Genomic DNA, 21,853 nt, shown 5'->3' with positions numbered 1-21,853 from the left:
GCTGTCGGGGACTGTGTGTGCCTGTGCGTGGTGTGGGGGTAGGGACAGGGGGCAGGAGATTCCCGTTTGGGGTGGGCTTTTGGACTAGATTACCACTCTACGGTCTCTTCTAAAGTTCTGTGGTGGAAAGAAAAAAGTAATTTAAAAAGTTGAGTCGGAGTTTTTCACCTTGGGAGAAAAACCAAGGAGGGAATGCCAATTTGCAAATTTCTAGAGAGTCGTTATCATAGGCGTGGTGCGGTTGGGGGTGATTGCCGTTCTCCATCTTCCCTGGGTCAGAGGAAATGCACTGAGCCTGCCGGAAAGAGAGAGGTTAGACATCGGAAAGAACTTCCCTTCAGGCAAGGGCCTGGGATCCAGACGGGAAAGAGAGTATATGGTTGTGGTGTCTCCATCCCTAGGAAACTTCAGTGCAGGCCACAGTCATCTGGGGCGAGGGCAAGGCCAGGATGGCCTCTAGAGACGGTCGCATTGATTCCTGGTCTTTGTTTTCACAACCACGACAGGCAGGATGGTGTTCACGTGCGACAACTCTCGCAGTTTAATATCCGGTCAGCAAAGCTGCTCCGACCACTCCAGCCAGGAGTCTGGGGACCAGGGGCAAGAAGGGCGGGGCGGGGCGGAGAGGTCTCAAGGGAGGCGCTGGCCCGACGTCCCCGCCCTGTCCCGCCCCGCCCAGTTCGGGCTAGCCTTCCTTCCCAGAGCCTCCGGCGTCAGAGACCGAGAGCCACGGCCTCCAGGGATCAGGATCCAGGGAAGGCCTGAGGATGGCGCCGATCTTCAAAGGGTCCCACACGCCAGCCACTGGGGGCCAACCTGGAACCCTTCACCGGAGACCGCGCGAACCGCCGCTGAGTCAGCAACGCAGGCGCGCGCCCGCGGTGGCCCTGGCCCCGCCCCGTCCGCGGCCCCGCCCCGTCCGCTTAGCTCCTCGGTTAACCCCTTTCTACACAGAACCGCAGGATATTCACCCCGAGAAGCCTCCACTCCATTGGAAGACCACAGAATTCCCCAGAATCCAGAGTCACTCTCCCTACTGGAGTTCAGTGAGCTCTGCGCTCTAAATTAGATTCTATTTCCGACCTAGGTCTGCGCTTTCCCGGAGTCTCTGCCTCAGCTTCTTCCCTTCGGAAAGGAGGTGACTCAGACCGAGGAACTGGTTCCTTCATCCAGGGGCAGAGGGCCACGTCTAGAACTGTGTCCGGCGCAGGGAGCTAAGACTCTTTCCATTCTCAGGGACCCTAAGACGAGACAGGACTTCAGAGGGCAGCAGTCAGGACCTTCCTCTATGCCCTATGCCTTTCATTCCCCAAAGCTCCTTCTCAAGAGGGTTTTTAATCTGTTGGTTGGTGAGCCAAGAGTTAAAACAAGAGCACGAAGGCGGGCTTCCGTGACGTCACTAGCACTCCGCGACAGACATCAGGGACAGGGGCGCGGCTAACATCGCACCGCCCCTTACCTCCCTAGTCCCCTGCCCCTCCCCGCTGTCACCAAGCCAGGGGCACATGATGCAACCCGCCGTGGTTTCAGTAGCCTGATTGGTGGCCGCGCCCGGCGCCAGGTACCGGGATTGGGCAGAGGAGGCTGTGACGAAAACTGGACCCTGCCCTGTAAAGAAGGGAGGAGAGAAAGAAGAGGGAGGGGTGGCGCCCCGGAGGGGAGGGGGTTGGGGAGGCGGGGTCCCGGCGCTGTGCTCGCGCCCCTAGCGCGCCAGTCCCGGGGCTGCAGGGAGCGCAGCGCGCGCGGCCCGGGCCCCGGCCACCGGACGCCCTACCGGACACGACCCTCCCTGGAGCTTGGACAACTGCCCACCTCGGACACTGCACCGGACACTGCCCCCCACAGGGCTGGACACTACAACGGACACTACTTCCCAGCTCCGGACATTGCTCTCTTCTCCCCCCAACCCCCACCCCGGGCCCTGGACGCTTTTCCCCCTCCCCCTCCCCCTCCGGGGGCCCAGACACTGAGCCCCCCGCAGGCTCTAGGTAGCAACCCCTGGCACCCCAGCGGCAGACACTGCCTCTTTCCTATCCTCTTCTCCTTTCTCCTCCTCCCGCCTCATCTTTCCCCCGCTCGGGTCGGAGCCCCGCCAGCTCCTCTCCGACCCCCTGCAGCTCGGCCCCTGCTGCCCGCGCCCCCATCCTCCGGCTGCTCGCCCGGATGCCTCTCCCCGGGGGATTGTGGTGGCTCCTCTGCTGCCGTCGAGGCTTTACTCTTCTGCACCGGGACTACGGGGACGGCGAGCTTAGCGGGGACGGGGACGAGGACGAGGACGAGGAGACCTTTGAGCTACGGACCCCGAGTCTAGCGGGCGGCGGGAGGGTAAGTCCCGGGGGGTTTGGAGCCTTGTTTCAATCCTTCTCACTACGACCGGCCGTCACGCCTGATCCTGCTCCAGACTCCAGCCAAGCGCCCTGCTCTTGCCGGACTGGGGACGTGGGAGAGGTTTTTTTTGCCTGGGGGCCAGAAGCCCCCTGAAGCTCGAGGAGCAGCCCTACTCGGGATGTGCCTGTGGGCCTCGCGCCGCACGCTGGGCGCTGTCCACCTGCTGGGGGCCCTGAGGCAGGGGAGGCGTCACGCGTGGCCCGACCTGGCCCTGCCTCTCCCTTCCCCGCCGGGCCCGCGTCCCATCCCGTCTCCTTCCGCCTCCGCCAGCGCCGAGGAATGTGGCGAGGCCGGCTGGGCGGCTCGGACGCCTGGGTCCGCTCCGCTCCCAGTTCGTGAGCGCTGAGCGCTGGGGCCTGATGCGGGAGCTCCTGCCGCAGGGACCTGGGCGAGGGGGAGAAGGTATCCTCAGATTGGGGTCCTTGACGGTGACCCTACGGAGAGGGAGCTGGGGGCCACAACTCTTCGAGGACCCCTCCTCATTACCCTGCCACTCAGGACAGAACTCTCGGCCCTCCCTGGTGAGGCTCCTGGAGAATCCCTGAGGGGATGGAGGGACACTCGGATCCCCGGTTTTGTCAAATCTCCCCGTGGGGAAACTGAGGTTCCATTGGTGTGGGAGACCTCCATCCCCTGACGTATTCTCTCCGATGCCCCTGCACACCGGCAGCCAGACTCCCCAGTGCTGTGGCCTGGGTCAGGCTCCCATCCCCCGCTCAGGGGTCCCCAGCAGGCCCAGTGGCTCGGTGCCCGGGTGGGGCGGGCTGCGCCGCCGGGGCCGGCGCCAGCACCTGGCGGAGGCGGAGGGCGGATAAATATAGAGGGGGGGAGGGAGGGAAACAGGGGACTGCGATTAGGGGAGTTGGTCTAAGAGAGTGGTCAGCACCTGCCCCAGTGGTGGTGTGGCTGAGAGCCCCTCTCATCTACTCTAGAAAACAAGTGGATCTGCGCCCGAGGAAGGCACAGGACCCAGGCGTCCCCAAGCTTCCAGCCTAGGCAGGGTCGGCTCTGTGAACCACGCCATTGCCTCCCTCATGCTCCACCTCCACCCCCCCTCCCCGGAGCTTGGGGACAGGTGTCCCTGGCCCCCTCCCCCACCTCCCCCTCCTGGCTTTAGCAGTCTGGGCGCAATGGGACGATGGCACAGTTCCCGTCTGACCTGGCTCCTGGACGGTTTTGCAGCCTCTGTCAGACCCCAGTCTACAGTTGAAGTTCCAGGGCATGGGGGGGTGGGTGAGGGAAGGGCAAAATCCCGAACTGCACCTCCCCTGCAGAGTTTGTGCCATTCCTCACTCTGGCCTGCCCTTCCTGAGCCCCAGCAAAGGGGCAGGGTCTCTGCTTACCATTGAGTCAGAGGGGTGTCTGTGGGAGGGCATCAGAAGCTCTTGGAGAAAGCCCTATACTGAAAGGGTCCTTTTTCCCTTCATTCACCTCTGTGCCCACCGCCTGCCTGCCTGCCAGCCAAGGAAGGGAAAATGAGGAGGAGGGGGTGACTTCAAGCCTGCCAGAATGAGAAGGGACTTCATCCACCTCTCCCTTTTCAAAGATGGGGAAGCTAATGCCCAAAGACTCGAGAGGACTTGCCAAGGTTCCACAGCGAGTTAGTGGTCGATCTGGTATTAGAACTCGGGTCTCCTGACTCTCTGCCCAGTGCTCTTTCCACCCTACTCCACTTCTGATTGCATCTTCAAAGAGTAACGGAGACAAGGCGGGAGCCTTGGCTTCTTAGTTCGGGCTGTTCTGTAGAGACTGGCTGAAGGGGAGAGCCCAGCAGCTTCAGCTCGCTGGCTCGGTCACAGTCACGACCCCACTCCTTAATTCCTCAGTCCTCTGAGCAGCGCTGTCCTGTGGGCAGTAGCCACGGGCATCCCCGGAGGAGGGCTCTGATCCTGAGGGCTGCCCTTGCCTGTTTCCCCAGGGCCCCCTGGACGTGACGCTGACGCAGCCTGTGAGAAGCGGGCCGGTCTCAGACAGGTGAGCCCCTGTGTCCCATGTTCTGGAGACCCCACCCCGTTCCCGGGACCCCCATCCTCGCCGTCTTCCCTCTCGCGGTTGCGAAATAAGGGAGAGGCCCTTACGCCCGGACGCTGTGGTTTGGCCGGGGTCCCGGGGGGGCGGTCCGGCTGGGGGGGCGGGGAGGAAGGGGGGGGTCGGGGCTATTTCTGGTGCGAGGTCAGAACGGCCCAGCGGTTCCCACAGCCTGGGGGAGGGGTGCCCAGCCCGGGAGCAGGCACCCCTCGCGGTCTAGGGAGCCCCTACTGAGGAGCCCCCTGGAGGCGGGGTGCAGGACCGACAGCCTCGCCCAACCCTCTCTCCCCTCCGGCCCAGGCTGCAGAGCTGGGAGGAGACGCGGAGCCTCATCCCAGAGAAGGGGCCCCCAGAGGACGACCCGGACGTCGTCGTGAAAGGTGGGGACCCATCCCATGCACTCTGGAGGCCCCCAATCCCAACCCTCCAGGGGTTAATGTCTTCTCCCGCTGACCCCCTTTCCCTTCCTCTCCTCCCCCCAGGCTGGCTGTACCGTGAGCCCCGCGGAGGAGGAGCGCGGCCCTGGTTGCCTCCGCGCCGAGCCTGGTTCGTGCTCACCCGGGACTCCCTGGACCAGTTCAGCAGCAGCGGGAAGGGGGCGCGGCGCCTCGGGAGCCTGGTGCTCACCAGCCTGTGCTCGGTGACTGGCCCAGAGCGCAGGCCCAAGGAGACCGGTGAGACCTCGTGGGGACTCTCCTACCTCCCCGGGCAGCAGCCCCAGCCGGCCCTGATTGCCCTCCGCCTCCTTTCTCTCCCCCAGGTCTGTGGTCAGTGATCGTCTCCGGCCGGAAGCACAGCGTCAGGCTCTGCTCCCCGCGTCAGGCTGAGGCAGAGCGCTGGGCGGTGGCGCTGCGCGAAGTGATCGCCTCCAAAGCGCCGCTGGAGACCCCCACCCAGCTGCTGCTCAGGGACATTCAGGTGCGAGAGAGGGGACTCCCTTGAGATAGAGAAGGGTGGTGGACTCAGAAGCTTTCTGGGATCACAGGGAGTCCCCTTCTCCATCACTGTGACCCTTTCCCTGGCCTCTAGGAGAGTTGTGGGGACCCGGAGGCCGTGGCCCTTATTTACCGACGGAACCCGATTCTGAGGCACACCAGTGGGGCTTTGTATGCCCCACTCCTGCCCCTGCCCTATGGAGCCAGCCCACCAGGTGAGTGGAGAATCCGAACACCTCACCTGACAGGGACCTAGGAGTCCTCAGGGGGCCTACTCAGCCCTCACTTTTCAAAGAATGAAGGTGAGCTGGAAGCTGTCCAGACTGATATCCGGGATGGAGGGGAGGGAAGCCAGCACAGAAAAAAGGCCCCCTTTGGCCACCTTCTCTATGGGTCTCATTCTAACTCCTGATGTTCCTTCATGAGTTTTTACATTCTCCTCTATTCTTTCATTACTCTTAAAACCATATCATACTACCTTTAAGTGGTGGAAAAGCCACCACTTTGGGAGAATGTGCTGGCCTCATGCAGCTATACTTCTCCCCAAAAGGGCATAGTGATTGGCCCAGGTCTTGAAGCTAGAAGATTAAGGGGAGCCTGGATAAGAACCCTGGTTTTCTGACTCACGCAGTCCAGCCTGTTTTCTGGCCCATGGTGATGACTCTCAGTCCCCAATTACAGAATCTGGGGTTTGAACCTGTGTCCTTTAGTCTATCCTACTTTACTCACTCAAAGTGCAGCCTTAGCAGATCCAAGGAGTGATTCCTGGGAGGCAGGGGTTGAGAGTTTGGCTCTGTAAGGACCATTGCTTTCCCTTCACTCTTCCTGTCGTTCAAACTCTCCCCTTCTTGCCACCCTCTGTCCCCTTATACTCCCTCTGCCCTTCCCCTGGTTCATGCCTTCCTCCCAGGGCCCAGCTCTGTGTCCCCTCTCCAAACCGCCCCTCTACCCCCACCCTCCCGCAGGTCCAGGATACGCACCCTTGCGCGAGGAGGCGGTTAGGCTGTTCCTGGCTCTGCAGGCGCTGGAGGGGGCGCGGTGCCCCGGGCCCCTGATGCAGGGTGTGCTCCAGACCTGCCGGGACCTGCCTGCACTCCGCGACGAACTCTTCCTGCAGCTGGCTAAGCAGACCTCGGGCCCCGCGGGCCCCCCCGGGCCCCCGGCTACCCAAGACCCCGCGGCCCTGCGGTACTGGCAGCTCCTCACTTGCATGAGCTGCACCTTCCGGCCTGGGGGAGCTGTACGGGGGCACCTCCTGGGTCATCTGGAGAGGTGAGAGGGGAGAGGTGGGGTAAGGCCAAGGCAAAGGAGCTACAGGGCTGGGAGAGAATGACAGGCCTTTCCAAGGGGTTTGGCAGATGGAGAACTTAGACCCAGCGAAGGGAAGGGACGGGACTTGCCCTGGGTCATCTGGAGAGGTGAGAGGGGAGAGGTGGGGTAAGGCCAAGGCAAAGGAGCTACAGGGCTGGGAGAGAATGACAGGCCTTTCCAAGGGGTTTGGCAGATGGAGAACTTAGACCCAGCGAAGGGAAGGGACGGGACTTGCCCAAGGTCAGGGCGAGTGCTAATATGTACAGTGCCTTTGTGGGAATTACAAGATCGTATCCCTCTTGTGGACGCCGGAATTACAAAAAGGTGCCCCCTTTGGGCCGAGGAATTATTAAAAGGGTGCTTTTCCTCCGGGCTGATGCAGTCCAGCGCCAGGGCTTTTAGGTGGGAAAGTGGAATGCGGCTGGATTTTCGATTTTAACCTGAAGGAGAATCATGGAGACTTTGGGAAGTGGGAGAGGGCAGTTAGGAGAGACCCGCCAGGGGCCTTAGAAAGTAATTTAGCTCCATACAGAGCACCAGGGGTAGATTCAGAGGGGCCAGTCACTGCCTTCAAGGAACTTAGAGTTGGAGGGTAGGGAAGGACAAGATGAAATAAACTATAAAATAAAAAAGGCGAGAGGGAGGGGGAGTAGGAAGCCCTCCGAGCACTGATCCTCCGGTTCTCTCTAACCCAGGACCGAGCAGGCGCTCCCGGACTCGGAACTGGCGGAATATGCGCGCTTCATCCGGAAAGCGCTGGGCCGGACGCGCGGCCGAGAGCTGGTACCGTCGCTGGCCGAGATTTCCGCGCTGAGCCGACGGCAGGAGCTATTGTGCACCGTGCACTGTCCGGGGGCTGGTGCCTGCCCTGTGGCCATAGATTCTTACACCACGGCAGGGGAGGTAAGGCCAGAGAAAGACCCCTGAAACTTCAACCCTTCCTCCCAGCTTCCCATGACCGGCTTTCCTGGTGCCTGAGCCCTTGGTTTGCCTCGAGTCTGAGATTCTTCATCTGGGTAAGGGGTGTGTGTGGCGAGACTAAGAGTTTTGAAAGACCCTTCCAGTTGGATCAGCCCCTCCAGAAGTATTAGCAAGACCCCCGCAAGGTCTGACTTTCCCTCACACTGTCTCCCTTCCAGGTTGCTCGAGAGCTGGTGGGTCGGCTGGGCTTGGCCCCGAGCCGCAACGCTTTCGCATTGTACGAGCAGCGAGGGGCCCAGGAGCGAGCCCTGGCTGGGGGGACTCTCGTGGCCGACGTGCTCACCAGGTTTGAGAAGTAAATGTCCAGCCCCAGCCCTGTTACCGTTAGCCTATCTGCCTCTCAGTTTCGGTCAATCCCTAAGCAAACGTTTAGCGAGCGCTTGCCACTTGCCCTGCCCAGTGATGTTTGTTGATGTTTCACAGACGGACCCCTGCGAGCCAGCGGTTTGCAGTCTGGCTTCCAGGCCCACCTTCCGCGGTCCACTCCGCCGGGGCCCCGCCCAAACCTCTGGCCCCGCCCCCAGTTTTCCCGCTGGGTCCTCAGCGGCCCGCGCGCTGGGGGGCCCTGCTTTTGGGTCGCATCGCGCCCTTTTCTCTTTTGCAGTTTGGCCGCTGAGGAAGCTAGGCTGGAGGACTCGCCGGACTCAGGTTGGAGACTGTGTCTGCGTCTTCACGGACCTCTGCACCCTGAGGGGCTGTCCCCAGACGGTCACGAACTGCCTTTCCTCTTTGAGCAGGTAAGGATCTCCAGCATTCACGCCCCCATAAAAGACCCCGACCCTGAACCCCTCCCTTCCTGGGCCATCTCATTTAATCGTTCTGGCAACCCCGCGGGAGGCTTCACTCGAACCCAGACCTCGGATTCCACACCCCGAGGTGCTTTCGCGGCCGACCAGCTGCCGCGCCCCGGCTGACGCCCGGTGCCCCCCCCCCCCCCCCCGCCTCCCCGTAGGCTCACGCTCTGCTGCTGCGCGGCCGGCAGCCCCCGCCCGACGACACGCTGCGCGCCCTGGCGGCGCTGCGCCTGCAGAGCCAGCACCGGGACTTCTCGCCGCGGGCGCCCCTGCCGCGCCTGGACCGCTTACTGCCGCCCCCGGCCCCGCCGCGTGAAGACTCTCCCCGCCCGGTCCCCAGGCCTCCCCACTCCGCCGCCCTGCTGGCCGGGGCATTCTGGAGCCCGGGCCTGGCCAAGCGGCGGGCGGAGCGGGCCCGGCGCGGTGGGGCCGGCCGCACGGCGGGAAGCGCGGCCCGCGAGGGAGGAAGTGGCGCCGGCACGGCGGCTGCTGTGCTGGGCGGCTGGAAGCGGCTACGGGGCATGGGCCGAGCTGAGGCCATGGCTGCCTACCTGGCTCTGGCGGCGCAGTGTCCAGGGTTCGGCGCTGCTCGGTATGACGTTCTGGAGCTGAGCACGGTGAGGGGGAGAAGGGAGAGGGGACTCTGGTGGCCCAAGCCCACACCTTTGCCACAGAGCCACAGGGCCCCACTGTGGGTCACTTCACTCCCTACATCCAGCACAGCTGCCCATGTCAAACCCCAGAGTCGCTGGCCCCTGGGCCCTCCCTCTCTGGAGCCTTACCCCCCTGCTCACATGCACTGTGGATCACAGGGGGTAACGGAAACTCCCTCCCTGTTCACAGCCATCTCCCCCCACGAAAAATAATGTTGCAGGGTCCCCTCCCTCCACCCTGACTCTGCCTGTCTGTGGGCAGGAGCCTGGTGGGGGCGCTCCACAGAAGCTATGCCTGGGCCTGGGAGCCAAGACCATGTCCCTCTCGCGACCGGGTGAGACAGAGCCCATCCACAGTGTCAGCTATGGCCATGTGGCCGCCTGCCAGCTAATGGGCCCCCACACCCTGGCATTGAGGATGGGAGAGAGCCAGCTCCTCCTGCAGAGTCCCCAGGTGAGTGGGAAGAGGGTGTGGAAAAAGAAAAGGAAAGGATCTCAAGAAACATTTATTATGCACTGAGCATGGGCCAGGTACAGTTCTAGGCCCTGGGAATCCAGCACTGATCAAAGACAAGCTCAGGGAGCTTACATTAGAGTGGGAGAGTCAGACACTAAACAAGGAATCAGACTACTTAAGGTAGGGATAAATGCCCACAGGAAAAGGTAGCATGACAGGAAGTGACTGGAGGGGGCCGCAGCATTAGGTAGGATGGTCAGGAAAGGATACTTAGAGAAGGAGACATTTAAGCTAGCCATAGGAAGATCTGCAGGAACAGCATTCCAGGTAGAGGGAATTGCAAGTGCAAAGGCTCTCAGATAAGAATAAATTTCGCATATTAGCAGAGCAGAAAGAAGCAAGTGTGACTGGCACCTAGTGAAGGAGGGAGAGAATGATGATGAGGAAGGAAAGGTTGCAGGGGGCAGCTCATGGAAGGCCTTGGTAAGGAGCCTGGGTAGAGAATGAGACAAAGAGAACCCGGTGGCCCCCGTGGCACTCTGACCTCTGCCCTCTCTTAGGTGGAAGAGATCATGCAGCTGGTGAATGCCTACTTGGCCAACCCCTCCCTTGAGAGGCCCTGCAGCAGCCCTTCTCCTCCACGCCAAGACCTGCCAGACACCTCCCCTCCCAGCCAGCACCCGGGCCTGGACGAGCCCCAGGGACAGTCTGGCTGTTTGGGGCAGCTGCAGGACTGAGCCTGCCAAGAGGTCATGACCTCCCTCCTGCCTCCAGCCTGGACCTGGACTGTTCTGCGATTTGAGGGAATCATGGACCCTTTTGGCCCTGCAGGGACAGGGCACACCTCACACCCAAGGGCTGCCATGGGTGCAGACAATTTTCTAGTTTGTTTCTTAATTTATTTGTAGAAGAGAAGCAAAAAAATCCTTATTTACACAAACCTTCCTGTGGGAGTGTTGTCAGTGGGACAAGTTGGAGCCCTATAGCTCAGAGCTCCACCCCTGGGGAGGCCCACCCTCTGGGCTTTGACCAGCACTAAGGGGAGTTGACACCACAGGGCTCCACCCTCCTTGACCTTCTGGATTTAACCTCCTCCTCGCCAGTATGCTGCCATAGGGTGGTGGGTGGGGCAAGCAAGAGGGCAGTTTTGGAAGCTGGCAATTACTTACCCTCTCTTCTCCATTGAGTGGCATAGGGGTGGCCTCCTGGCATCCCTGAGGCCAGAAGGCGGTGAGTCATCAGGACTGGCACTACCCAGTTCCTATCCTGGTGTCCAGCTTCTGGACCCTGGTTGGGTCCATCTTTGGTGCGCCTACTGCTTTGGGCCTAGAATGGAGAGAAGCTTGGGGCAGGATCAGACCCAAGAATTTCTCTGGCACAAAGAACTTATCAGGATGGGCTCAGCCCTACTCCTGAGTTCTGTTCCTGCTTTATCAGGTTGGGTTGAACTGGATTGGATTCCTGAGGATCTGATGGACATGGGCCCTGGGAATCTAGAGTCCCAACCTTCCTGACCTGCTCAGAATGCTGCAGGCCCTCCTTCAGTAGCCCCCAAAGCCTCTGCCCTGAGTGGAGGAGGCTGGGGCAATACTGATCCACCCTGGGACACAAGCTTCAGCACTGAGGGGACAACAGACCTCAGTAACCCTCTGTATTCTTGAGAGTAGAGCTGATTCCAGTAAAACAGCCTGGTTCTAGGCCCTTAAGGGATGCCAATGGAAACAGTGGACACACTAAGACTTGGACTAAGTGGTAAGAAGCTAGACCAGGTAAAGGCCACCCTACCAACACACACCTGGGAACTAGGAGGGAACATGAAGATCCCTTCAACATCCCCCCTATTCACATACCAAGCCCTGACTGTATTCACAACCAAGCTTTATTACTTTATTAGACTAAACAAACATATCAAGGGTCAGGGCATGGAAGGGAGGAAGTAGGGCCAGCTCCTGGGCTGGAGATGAGCCTAGAAAGGTTGTTGGTGCAGGAATTGGGTCAGAGGAACCAGGCATGATGGGGGCTGTGCTTACTGTCCAGGGGGAGTAGTGGGGAGGAAGTCACTGCTCCTGGGTGCCCCAGGAGATGTAGTCCGGCCGCGTGGCTGCATGGTACTCGTCTATGAGCTCCTGCACTACCTCCCTGGACCTGTCCAGCTCATCAAAGTTCTCCTTGAAGATGTCCTCCTTACGGAACTGCTCCAGGAAGGCTTCCCGCTTCCGTAGCTTGTCATACTGCTGGCAGGAACTTTCAAAGAGCTGAAAAAGATAGAAATCTCCAGTATGCGAGCCAGTGCAGGACAGAGGATTGGAATAGACTAGGGAAGAATGATGAAGGTGGCTGGCAGACAGTGGCCAAAAAAGACCAGGAGACTAGCCTCACCGAGGAGATGCTGGTGTGGTTGGCCATCATGAGCCCACTGACTCGATGGGCTGAGGGCAGGTAGGGAGACTTCCTTGACAGCGCCACCTGGATGCTGGCTGGGCCCCAGGGGATGAAGTTGGCCAACTTCCGTTCCCGGATCCTCTGCAGGCTCTTGTGGACCTGGGGTGGGCACCGGAGCAATGATGGTAGCCTCTCCTCTACCCCTGTGGGTTCCGAGGGTGAAATGAAGGGGCCTCCCCTACCTGGGTGGGGTCCACCTCCCCCTGGATGATGTTGAGGATGGCGATGTAGCAGTGGTTGGTCTGGCGATCTCGGCCTGTGGACACCATCACGTTCTTGGGCTGCAGCAGCCGCCTCATGACATCCAGGACCGTGGTCTTCCTCACGCTGGCCACCTGAGGGGAGAGTGGGCCGCAGGGGCAAGGCCAGCACTCAGGGCACAGTCCAGAGAGAAGTAGGCAACACATGTCCCCACCAGACTCAGGGTAGTATGGTCTCTTTGGGGAACGTCTTTAGATTCAGGTCTATACTGAGCCTCTGCTGTGGGATCCTCTGATCTGGGATCAGGAATCTTAGCCCTCCTCAGCTCAGCAAACTCATGCCCCTGTGCAGGAGCATAAGCAGACCCTGCACAGCCCAGGCCCTGCAGGGAGCCAAAGGCAGAGGGAAGAGGAGAGCAAGTCAGCAAGGAAGTTGTACAGTCTGTGCCAGTCCCTGGGCGCAGAGCCTCTGGGGGCTGCAAAGGGCAGCTTCTGGGGCCACAGGGAGAAGAGAAAGCCCAGGTCAGGGCCTGCTGGGCCCGGGCCAGCCTGGCCTGAGACACCGAGGGCTGCTCTTACCGACTGGTCGGTGGTGAGCGGGGGGTAGCCGGTCATGAGGAAGTGGAGCCGTGGGGTGGGAATGAGCGAGGCAATGAGGCCGATGAGGTCGTTGTTCATGTAGCCAGGGTAGCGCAGGGTGGTGGTGCTGGCAGACATGATGGTGGACACCTGGGGACAGGGGTGCCATGTCATGGGCCTTGGCCTGGGGGGGCCTCCCTTCCCCAGCTGGCACTCCAGCAAGGAGCGGTTCCAGTCCGAACGAGTGGAGGAGTGGGGGCTCACCAGCTGGTTGATCTGGGAGAAGGAGGGGTTCTGGATGTGCAGGCGGTCTGTGGCAATCCGGTTCAGGGCTGTGTTGTCCAGCACCACCTGGGGGGACAGAAGAGGGTCACGGCACCTTTTTGAGGAGAAAGGGGGCAGAGAAATAAGTTATTAGCTTAGTCCCCCTCTAAACTCCAAAACCAAGAAGTGCGTTTGTTAATTTAAAAGGAAAGTACTGTGTCTGGGGTATCACAAGACACTTCTCTACCATCCAGTACAGTAAACAAATATTTGAGTGTCCCCATGTGTCACGCATTGTGCATGGCTCTGGAGATACCCTGGATTGTAAAACAGGCATGGTCTTCCCCCTCACCAGGTCTAGAGTCTAGTGGAGGGAGACTGACATTAAATATAAAATAAAAGTATAGTTACTGCCTGAAATATGCACAAAGGAATTTGACCTTGATTGGGTGGAAAGGAAAGTTTTGCTAAGAAAGTGACTCTTGGGCTGAGAATTTAAGCATGAGTAGGCATTAAATAGGCAGAGTAGGAGCACTTGGCAGGGGAGAGTATTCACTTTGTTGCGAGTCCACCTGCCTAACAGACTGTAAGTAACTTGGGGTCAGGTCCTTATTTCATAACTTGGGCCATCAGGTATGGCTTTGTTGGTCCTTTGTTCTCTGGGCAGGGGCTTGGGAAGGGCAGGGTGTATGTGTCTCACTGGTTTGGGGAAAAGCCCCCCACTCCCTCCTCCTATGCTCACCACACAGTCTGCGTTCTGGGTCAGCCTCTTGAGTGTGAGCAGCGAGTTGTAGGGCTGGACCACCACGTCGCTCATCTCATCCTGGTTGGGAAACACTGAGTACGTCTGCACCAGCTTCTTGGGGTACCTGGGGGTGAGGAAGAGCGAAAGGGAAGGTGGCACAGTGAATTGGAAGGCCCCCCATCATTGCCCATCTCTGCCTTCTCTAGGGTCTACAGGGGCCATTCCTTTCCAAGTGCCACCAAGCTCTTATGCAAAAGGGGTGAGGGCAGAACTGAGTCTTCAGAGCCCAGGAGCCAAAAAGGATAAGCCTAAAGATTCACTCTGTAGGTCTCCTCCTTCCCTAGGCAAACCTCTCTCCCCAGAGTTATTGCTTCCAAGATGTTCCCTGGGTAGCCAGGCTCTGATCCTACCTATGACTCAAAGGGGTAGTGGCAGACCTTCCAATCCAAGAGAAAAAAGTAACCAAAAGGAAAAACATTACCTAGAGAACTAGGGCTAATGCCTTCTCCCCAAACACAGGCTTACCTATCATTCAGTCGTTCGAGGAGGTAGGAGCCCAGGCCAGAACCTGTCCCCCCAGCAATGGAGTGACACAGCACGAAGCCCTGCATAGGAAGGGACAGAGAGGCAGTCTCCAGGGATCTGGGGAAGATGCTTCAGGCTTGTCTCCTTCCCACTCCCAACACACTCATGTTTCAAGGCTTCCTGTGTGTCCATCCAGGCTGAGGCTCCTTGGGAAGGAAGGCTCATGCCTAAGGAGCTGATGCCATCCAGACTAGGATCTCCTTGATGACAACTGTACCTTATTTACCCCGATATCTCACATCTGATGCTCAATAAATGAGTTTGGAATCGAATTGCCCCCATCACACCACCCATTCAGCCTACTACCTGACCTTCCCCAGCACTTTTTAGCCTTCTTTTTTTTTCTTCAGTGGGCAGAACCTCACCTCTAGGCTGTCACTTCCATCTGCTTCTCGGTCTATGATGTCAAAAATGTCTTCATGGATTTTCTCACCCTGTATAGAGACATGGGGAGGGAGGGTCAGGATGAAGTCTCTGGAGAGCATCTCTTTTCAGCACCAAGAACGCTACCCTGGGGCACTGCTGCTGTCCTCAAGCAGAGTCTCAGCAGGAGCCCTCAAACCAGAAATGCTACTTTGTAAATGATTTGCACAAAGTTTGCATAAACTCCCTGGCTATCCCTCTTGTTAGGGTATCCCTTTGTCTCTTATTTATTGTCAGTCTGGTCTGGTCAAATCCCCAGGCTGCTTGAGCCTGCCTTGTCCAGGGGAGGGAACATCAAGGGTCTCTGAGACGGCCATCTGGATACCTGGGAGAATCCGCTGGCCCAGTTGTTGCCAGCCCCTCCTCCATGCTCTGACAGGTAGATGTTCTCTGGGTTGTAGAGCTTGGCATAGGGGGAGTTGAGGATGGAGTGGATCACCCGGGGCTCCAGGTCCAGCAGCACGGCCCTGGGGATGTAGTGCTCATCGTCTGCCTGTCATGGGGAGTCCAGGAGGGGGCCCAATCAGCTAAGGCCAAGGCCCCCGTCCTCCCAGCTCTGCCTCCTGCCTGTCCTCCCTCCTCAAGCCAGCCGCCCTGGCTTCTCTGCCCAGCAAGTTTCCCAGCACCAGGCCGCTGCCTTCCCTTTAGGACCCCTGGCCAAGTCGCTGGGGGCACCTGGTAGAAAAAGACGTCCTTGCGGTCAGTGCCCTCGGTGGCAAACTCCTCCACGATGCCCTCGGGGCTGATACCATGCTCGGCGCACAGTTGTTTCCAGAACTCGAACCCAACTGGGGGATGGGAAGAGATGCCTGAGTCAGGGTTAGGCTGTCACACTCAGAGGCTGCACCCAAGACGCCTGGTCTGCGACCCGTCACAGCCCAGGGCTGGAGGCGCGGCTCTCAGTCTGGGGCTCATTCATCATGCGCAGTACGGCAGGGGGTTCATGGAAGGGAAAGGGGGACTGGAGGATGCCAAGCACTTGGGTGGGACCCGAAGAGGCAGAACCGGAGACTGGAGGGGCCCGCCGCTCGCTTGCTCACTCTGGTTGCCGCACTGGCCCAGCTGCAGGGTGATGATCTCCCGGGGCATCGCTCTCCAGACGTGGGCGCGCCAGCCTGGCCCGGCGGGAGTCACGGCCCAGACGAACGCCTAGCAGCCGGGTGCGCAAGACGTGGGGAGAGCGCGCGCTCTTCGCCTTTTGACGCGGGTGCTCGGTCTGCGCGTGTGCAGTGCGGGCCTCCCCGCGACCGGGGGGCCGGGGAGCCCAACCTGGGCATCATTTCCCCCACAGCAGTTGCAGCTGGAAGTCGGCACAGGCGCAGAGGAAGGCCACGCCCCCTCCTGCCCGCCCACCCCAGCTCCGCGCCTGCGCGGTGAGACGCCGGGGTTGCAGAGTAGCGACCCGGGTGTGGGGGAGGGGAGGGGAGCGGGGGTAGGCGGGGGGATAGGGGCCCAGGTGTATGGAGTCAGTGGCGCTATATATATAGGTGAGCTACTCCGCTGGCTCTGCTGGAGCCAATTTTCTTCTTTTAAATTTCTATTTTTAAATTAAATATATCTAACATAAAATTTACCATTTTAACCATTTTTTTTTTTACAAAGGATGCTTAACTTTTTTTTTTAAGTAAGATTGGCCCTGAGCTAACATCTGTTGCCAATCTTCCTCTTTTTCTTTTTTCTCCCCAAAGCCTTAGCACATAGTTGTATAACCTAGTTGTAGGTTCTTCCAGTTCTTCTCTGTAGGACGCAGCCACAGCATGGCTTGATGAGTGGTGAGTAGGTCCGCGCCCAGGATCCCAAGCCGGGAACCCCGGCCGAAGCAGAATGCGCAAACTTAACAGCTATGCCACCGCTATGCCATCAGGCTGGGCCCCATTTTAACCATTTTTAAGTGTACAGTTCTGTGGCATTAGGTACATATGCATTGTTCTGCCACCGTTACCACCATTCATCTCCAGAACTTTGTCATTTTCCCAAACTGAAACCCTGTACCTATTAAACAGTAACTGCCCCCCATCACCATTCTACTTTGTTTCCATGAATCTGACTACTCTAGGTGCCTTCCATATACTGTGGAATCATACAGTATACATTATTTGTCCTTTTGTGTCTGGCTTATTTCACTTAGCATAAATTCCTCAAGGTTACTCCATGTTGTAGCATGTGTCAGAATTTCATTCCTTTTTAAGGCTGTATAATATTCCCTTGTATGTATATACCACATTTTGTTTACCCTTATTCGTCTATTGATGGACCATGAGGTTGCTTCCACCAGTTGGCTATTGTGAATAATGCTGCTATGAACATCTATGTACAAAGATCTGTTTGAGTCCCTGCTTTAAATTCTTCTGGGTATATACCCAGAAGTAGAATTGCTAGATCATATGGTAATTCTATGTTTAATTTTTTGAGGAATTGTTGTATCATTTTCCACAGCAGCTGCACCATTTTATGTTTCTAACAGCAATGCACAAGGGTTCCAATTTCTCCATATGCTCTTCAACACTTGTTACTTTCTGGGTTGTTGTTGTTGTTGTTTTAATAATAGCCATCTTAATGAGTGTGAAGTAGTATCTCATTGTGGTTTCTGTTTTATTTTAAATTACAAAATGTTTTAAGCATATAAGCATAATTTTGTATTTTTACTATATATTGTTTGTTTTGAAATTTTATATAAATGGTATCAGAGTGTAATATCCTTTTGCAACCTGCTTTTTTCACCCTACATTAGATTTTTGTGATTTAGCCATGTTGATGCATGTAGATTTATTCCATTCCTTTCAACTGCTTTATAGTATTTCATTGAATGGATGAAACCAGTTTATTCTATTTCCATGCAAGGGAGATTAGATTGTTTCCACTTATTTCCTATTACATCAAACGAGTATAAGACTTGTCCACTTGTGAACACGAAGAAAACATCCCTACCAAGGGCATGAGCAGCTTCAACTTTACAGGGTTTCAAATATTTTCTCCTAGATGATTGTACCAATTTACACTCTTACCAGCAATAGAGTTTTCATTTCCCTACACCCTAATCCACACTTGGATTATCAGATCTTAATTTTTGTCAGTCCCATGGATGCGAGTCCAATGGGATCTTGTGGTTGTAATTTCCAGTTATGGTACAAGTGAAGTTGATTTTATTTTCTTTTGTTACTGACCTTTCCAAATTGCCTGTTCAGCTCCTTTGCCCATTTGTGTGTGTGTGTGTGTGTGTGTGTGTGAGAGAGAGGAAGATCAGCCCTGAGCTAACATCTATGCCAATCCTCCTCTTTTTGCTGAGGAAGACTGGCCCTGAGCTAACATCCATGCCTATCTTCCTTCACTTTATGTGGGAGGCAGCCACAGCATGGCCTGACAACCGGTGCGTCAGTGCGTGCCCGGGATCCCAACCTGGGCCACCAGCAGCCCAGTGGGGGCACTTAACTGCTACACTACGAGGCCGGCCCCCATTTTTCTATTGGGCTGTTTCTTGTAGATATTTTAAGATATTCTATGAATTTTTTCTTGGTTGTATGGTTGCAAATATTGTCTCTTGGTCTATGGCTTGTCTTTATGCTTCGCATATGGTGTCTTTTGGCATAGAGAAGGTTTTAATTTTAATGTAGACAAAGTTATCCATCTTTTCCTTTCTATTCTAAACGTTTTATATCTTGTTAAAGAAACCTTCCCTTCTCCTAGCATCATAAAGCTGTTCTTCAATGTTTTCTTCCAAAAGTCCCGTAGCAGTTTTGCTTCTTGCCTGTAGGACTTGACTTCATCTGGAACTTATTCGGAGGCCTGCTGTAAGATAGGGATCTGCTTTATCTTTTCCATATGGATGGCCAGTTGTCTCCGAACCAATTAATGAAGACTCGCTGCAGTGTCCCCAACCCCGGGAACATTCCAAGCCCCCGCTCCCAAGTGGGCCGGCTTCTGGCCGATCTTCCGCTCTGTTGGGCCGTGTGCCTGTCCCCGTCTGGTCTGGCAGGCTTTCTCTGGGAGCCGCTGCAGAGGCGCTGACGAAAGCACACCGCCAAGAGTCATGCTCAGACGAGGTTTCTTGTTTTCTTTTCTCTCTCTCTCTCTCTCTTTTTTAAGAGAACTCGGCCGCCTTCCAGCGCCGGCCGCCAGGAACCCTCTGGACTTCTTTAGAAGGATCTGGCTCGCCCCACGCCCGCTGCCTCCCCGGCCTCGGCTCAGTTTCCCTCCCCTTATTCCACCCCGGCCGGGAGGCCCGTTTCCTTCCGCTCCGGCCGGGCTGTCGGAAGATCCGAGCATCCCCCAGGAGGACAAGGAGCCTCGCCCTTTCAAGGGGGGGGTCTGGCTGCTCCCTTTGAAGTTTGAGGGTGGGGTCGGAGCTCCTCTCGGGTCCCTCCCCCAACAGAACTGCTCCTTAAGAGCTGAGTGTCTTCAGAGACTTTGCCAGGCCCTCTCCGGGTCTGCCCAGGTGAGGAGGAAGGCTTCCAAGATGCGAGTCAACTTGCCTGGCCTCCCGTCCTTGTGAGTCTGGAACGGCTATTGACTTCCTTTAAAATAATAAGCTGTAAGCAGTTTATGAACACTTGTAAAACGTGAGAGTTTAATGTCAACCTTTTCTTACGATTAATAACAGTGCCTTGCTCCTCCTAGTCTCCCAGAAGTGGGAAAACTTCCTTTGAATCCCAGTTTATATGCACACAGGTTAGAACGTGTGAATTTGTCTAAGTTGGAGAAGTTGCCATGGAAGTTTTCCCTCAGAAGCCTCTCTGACAAGCTGGAGGCTCCTCCTAGTCTGTAGAAACCGGTTGGAAACTCAGATGCTCATGTACATTAGCAGAGCTGAACATAAATCCTCCTGGTTGTTGTCAGGCTATGCTTTCCACTTCTGCTGAGAACTGACTGGTCTCTATTGGTTAAATGAGATGATGCATGAGCACCTAGCACAGTGCCTGACTCACAGAAAACATTCAGCAAATGTTAGCTGCTGTTATTATCACTAGATGCAATCGGAACTGAAGTACAGCTTGGCTGTTGCTACAGATGAAAGATCTTATTCAGGGTAAAAGCAAAATGAGTGGTTGCTTTAAATAAGTTTGAAAAAATTAAAACCTAATTATTTGTGATCACCCTACAGATTTGGTTTCAGATCAAACTTCTATTGAGGTTGAGCAGAAGGCCCAGGTTCATGGTCCTTCTCTTGGGTTTCAGATCCAGAGTCTCAAGGTCATTACCCATGGCTTGATTATTGAGTATTGAGTTTAATCTGCGTGGCTCCATGTTCTCTGATCCAGGTTATGGTAACGTAGTGGGATGTGGCATTCCTTTGTCTGAGGCCTTGGTCTGCCTCTGATGATAAATGTAGCATTTGTAAACTAACAAGTTTGTTAAATGTCCAAAGCCTTTATTGGACATTCTAGGTTGAATAAGACTTTTTTTGTATGCCTCTTCATTTCTGGCCTTTTCTGGACACCTGGCCTGCAGTATGCCAGGAGCATAGGTATCTTGGGAGGTACGGAGGCAGAGGTGTGAGGTGGGGAACTGATGGTGTCTCTCCGGGACTGGGAGGAAGAAAGACTTAAGGTCTTGAGACTGGACTCCTGTGACCCTAGGGAGTTCAACGTTCAAAATGAAGCCAAGGAAAAATTAAAACAATAAAGGCAAAGAGCAGGAGCTCTTTATGTGAAGGGAGTTATGCTAAATTCATATTTTGGTTATGACAAAACAGGCTATTTTGTTCTGTATTGTGTTCTCAAGGAATAGGAAAAAGGAAATAAGCCTAACATAATCCCGTTTGTGGATTATTTGCTCCTGCTTTCATTCTTTTATTATGCACCTGTACTATGCAGGGCATGCTAACATGAGGTGGGGAAGAAGAAATAACAGAGCCAAGTGCTCATGGTCTTGTAGAGGAGAAAAACACACAGCAGGATTGGCACAGAGTGCAGAGTTGAGGTCTTAACTTGAGGGTGGGGGCAGGGAGAGGCCTGGGGACTGGGGAAGACTTTTTGGAGGAGGTGGTGCCCGGCCAAGTCTTGAATGTCTGGTAGGAACTGGCCAGGTGGAGGGGGATACAAATCAATAAGAAGAAAACAAACACTCAGAAAAAAATGAGTAAAGGGAATAAATGGTTCATGATAAATAAAAAAATATAAATAGATGCTCAGTCTTACTAGTAATCAGAAAATACAAACTTAAGGCAAAAAATTAGATGAGCAAAAATTTAAAGATTGATCATATCTAGTGTTCACGAAGAGTCTGAGAAATGGGTGATTTTATACACTATTTTTATACACCATTGGTGGTAGTATAAATGGATACATTCTGGGGGGTAAACTGGCAGTACTCTTGATATGTAAAATGCACATAACTGTTGACCCAGCAATTCTACTTTCAGGAATCACCCGGGTCCCTGATGACACAAATGCTAGGACATATGCACAAAGATATACGTACAGGGATGTTTGCTGCAGCAGTGTTTGTAATGATGAGAAACAACCTAGATGGCCATGTGTCCATCAACAGGGATGTGGTTAAATAAACTACATGTATCCCTATTAAGGAATCAAAGGAGCCATTTGTAAGACATATAAGGTAGAGGTATCATCGGCATGGAAAGGTGGCCCACACATGGGAGGTGACAAAAATAAGTTACAGAACAATACGCATGGTCTCATCCCTTATCACAAAACAAAAACGAAAGTATTTTTGAGTGCACATGGAGGGAAAATATTGTGTGTGTGTGTTGAGGGAGTTATAGTGTGGAAGAAGCAGCATGTGTACAGGCTGGATGTGTGAGTTGGCATGTTGAGTTTAGGGTGAAAGAGGAAAGTTTCAAGCAGTGAACTGGAGAAGTCGGCGGGGACCAGACCTGGATGTGCCTTGCAGAATAGGAAGCCACTGAAGGATCCTGAACAGGGCTGGGACAGAATCAGATTTGCATTTTAGAAAGATCCCTCTGGCGTCAGTGAGACAGGCATGCTTGAGTGGAGCAAGAGGCAAAGTTACTAGCCAGGCCTGAAATGAGGAGGGCCCTGCTCAAGGATGGAGGGCAGGGGACAGATTCTAGACACTGGGTGGAGAGAATCTGCAGGCATTCAAGATGAT

The 21,853-nt window shown here is 55.7% G+C and overlaps 2 protein-coding genes across 6 annotated transcripts; one reads left to right on the top strand and one right to left on the bottom strand.

Annotated features, from left to right (window-relative positions):
* Window positions 1–1,726: 1,726 nt before the first annotated feature.
* Window positions 1,727–10,487, top strand: PLEKHH3 (pleckstrin homology, MyTH4 and FERM domain containing H3). Of its 5 annotated transcripts, none has more exons than XR_015554733.1 (13): window positions 1,727–2,325; window positions 4,307–4,362; window positions 4,717–4,796; window positions 4,899–5,090; window positions 5,177–5,334; window positions 5,446–5,566; window positions 6,317–6,623; window positions 7,358–7,565; window positions 7,802–7,938; window positions 8,248–8,380; window positions 8,596–9,029; window positions 9,353–9,544; window positions 10,108–10,242. XR_015554733.1 is itself a non-coding variant. In XM_087441200.1 (13 exons), the coding sequence occupies exons 1-13, from the start codon at window positions 2,164–2,166 to the stop codon at window positions 10,282–10,284; spliced, it is 2,373 nt and encodes a 790-aa protein (XP_087297326.1). In that variant the 5' UTR covers window positions 1,727–2,163; the 3' UTR covers window positions 10,285–10,487. The 5 variants fall into 5 exon arrangements, 4 of the variants coding, with proteins under 4 accessions (XP_087297326.1, XP_087297325.1, XP_087297329.1 ...); XM_087441200.1 differs by having other exon boundaries at window positions 7,802–7,929; window positions 8,596–9,054; window positions 10,108–10,487; XM_087441199.1 differs by having other exon boundaries at window positions 8,596–9,054; window positions 10,108–10,487.
* Window positions 10,488–11,408: 921 nt separating this feature from the next.
* Window positions 11,409–16,076, bottom strand: LOC101394317 (tubulin gamma-2 chain). Its single transcript, XM_004434436.2, has 11 exons — window positions 15,826–16,076; window positions 15,461–15,573; window positions 15,111–15,278; window positions 14,728–14,796; window positions 14,303–14,382; window positions 13,775–13,901; window positions 13,033–13,119; window positions 12,769–12,918; window positions 12,172–12,324; window positions 11,927–12,088; window positions 11,409–11,802 (listed from the first exon to the last, which is right to left on the bottom strand). The coding sequence occupies exons 1-11, from the start codon at window positions 15,872–15,874 to the stop codon at window positions 11,605–11,607; spliced, it is 1,356 nt and encodes a 451-aa protein (XP_004434493.2). The 5' UTR covers window positions 15,875–16,076; the 3' UTR covers window positions 11,409–11,604.
* Window positions 16,077–21,853: the final 5,777 nt, after the last annotated feature.

This window comes from Ceratotherium simum, chromosome 16 (assembly GCF_057802395.1).
Source record: "Ceratotherium simum simum isolate JZ-2026a chromosome 16, ASM5780239v1, whole genome shotgun sequence".
NCBI lineage: Eukaryota > Metazoa > Chordata > Mammalia > Perissodactyla > Rhinocerotidae > Ceratotherium > Ceratotherium simum.
This window is presented reverse-complemented; position numbering and strand designations above follow the sequence as displayed.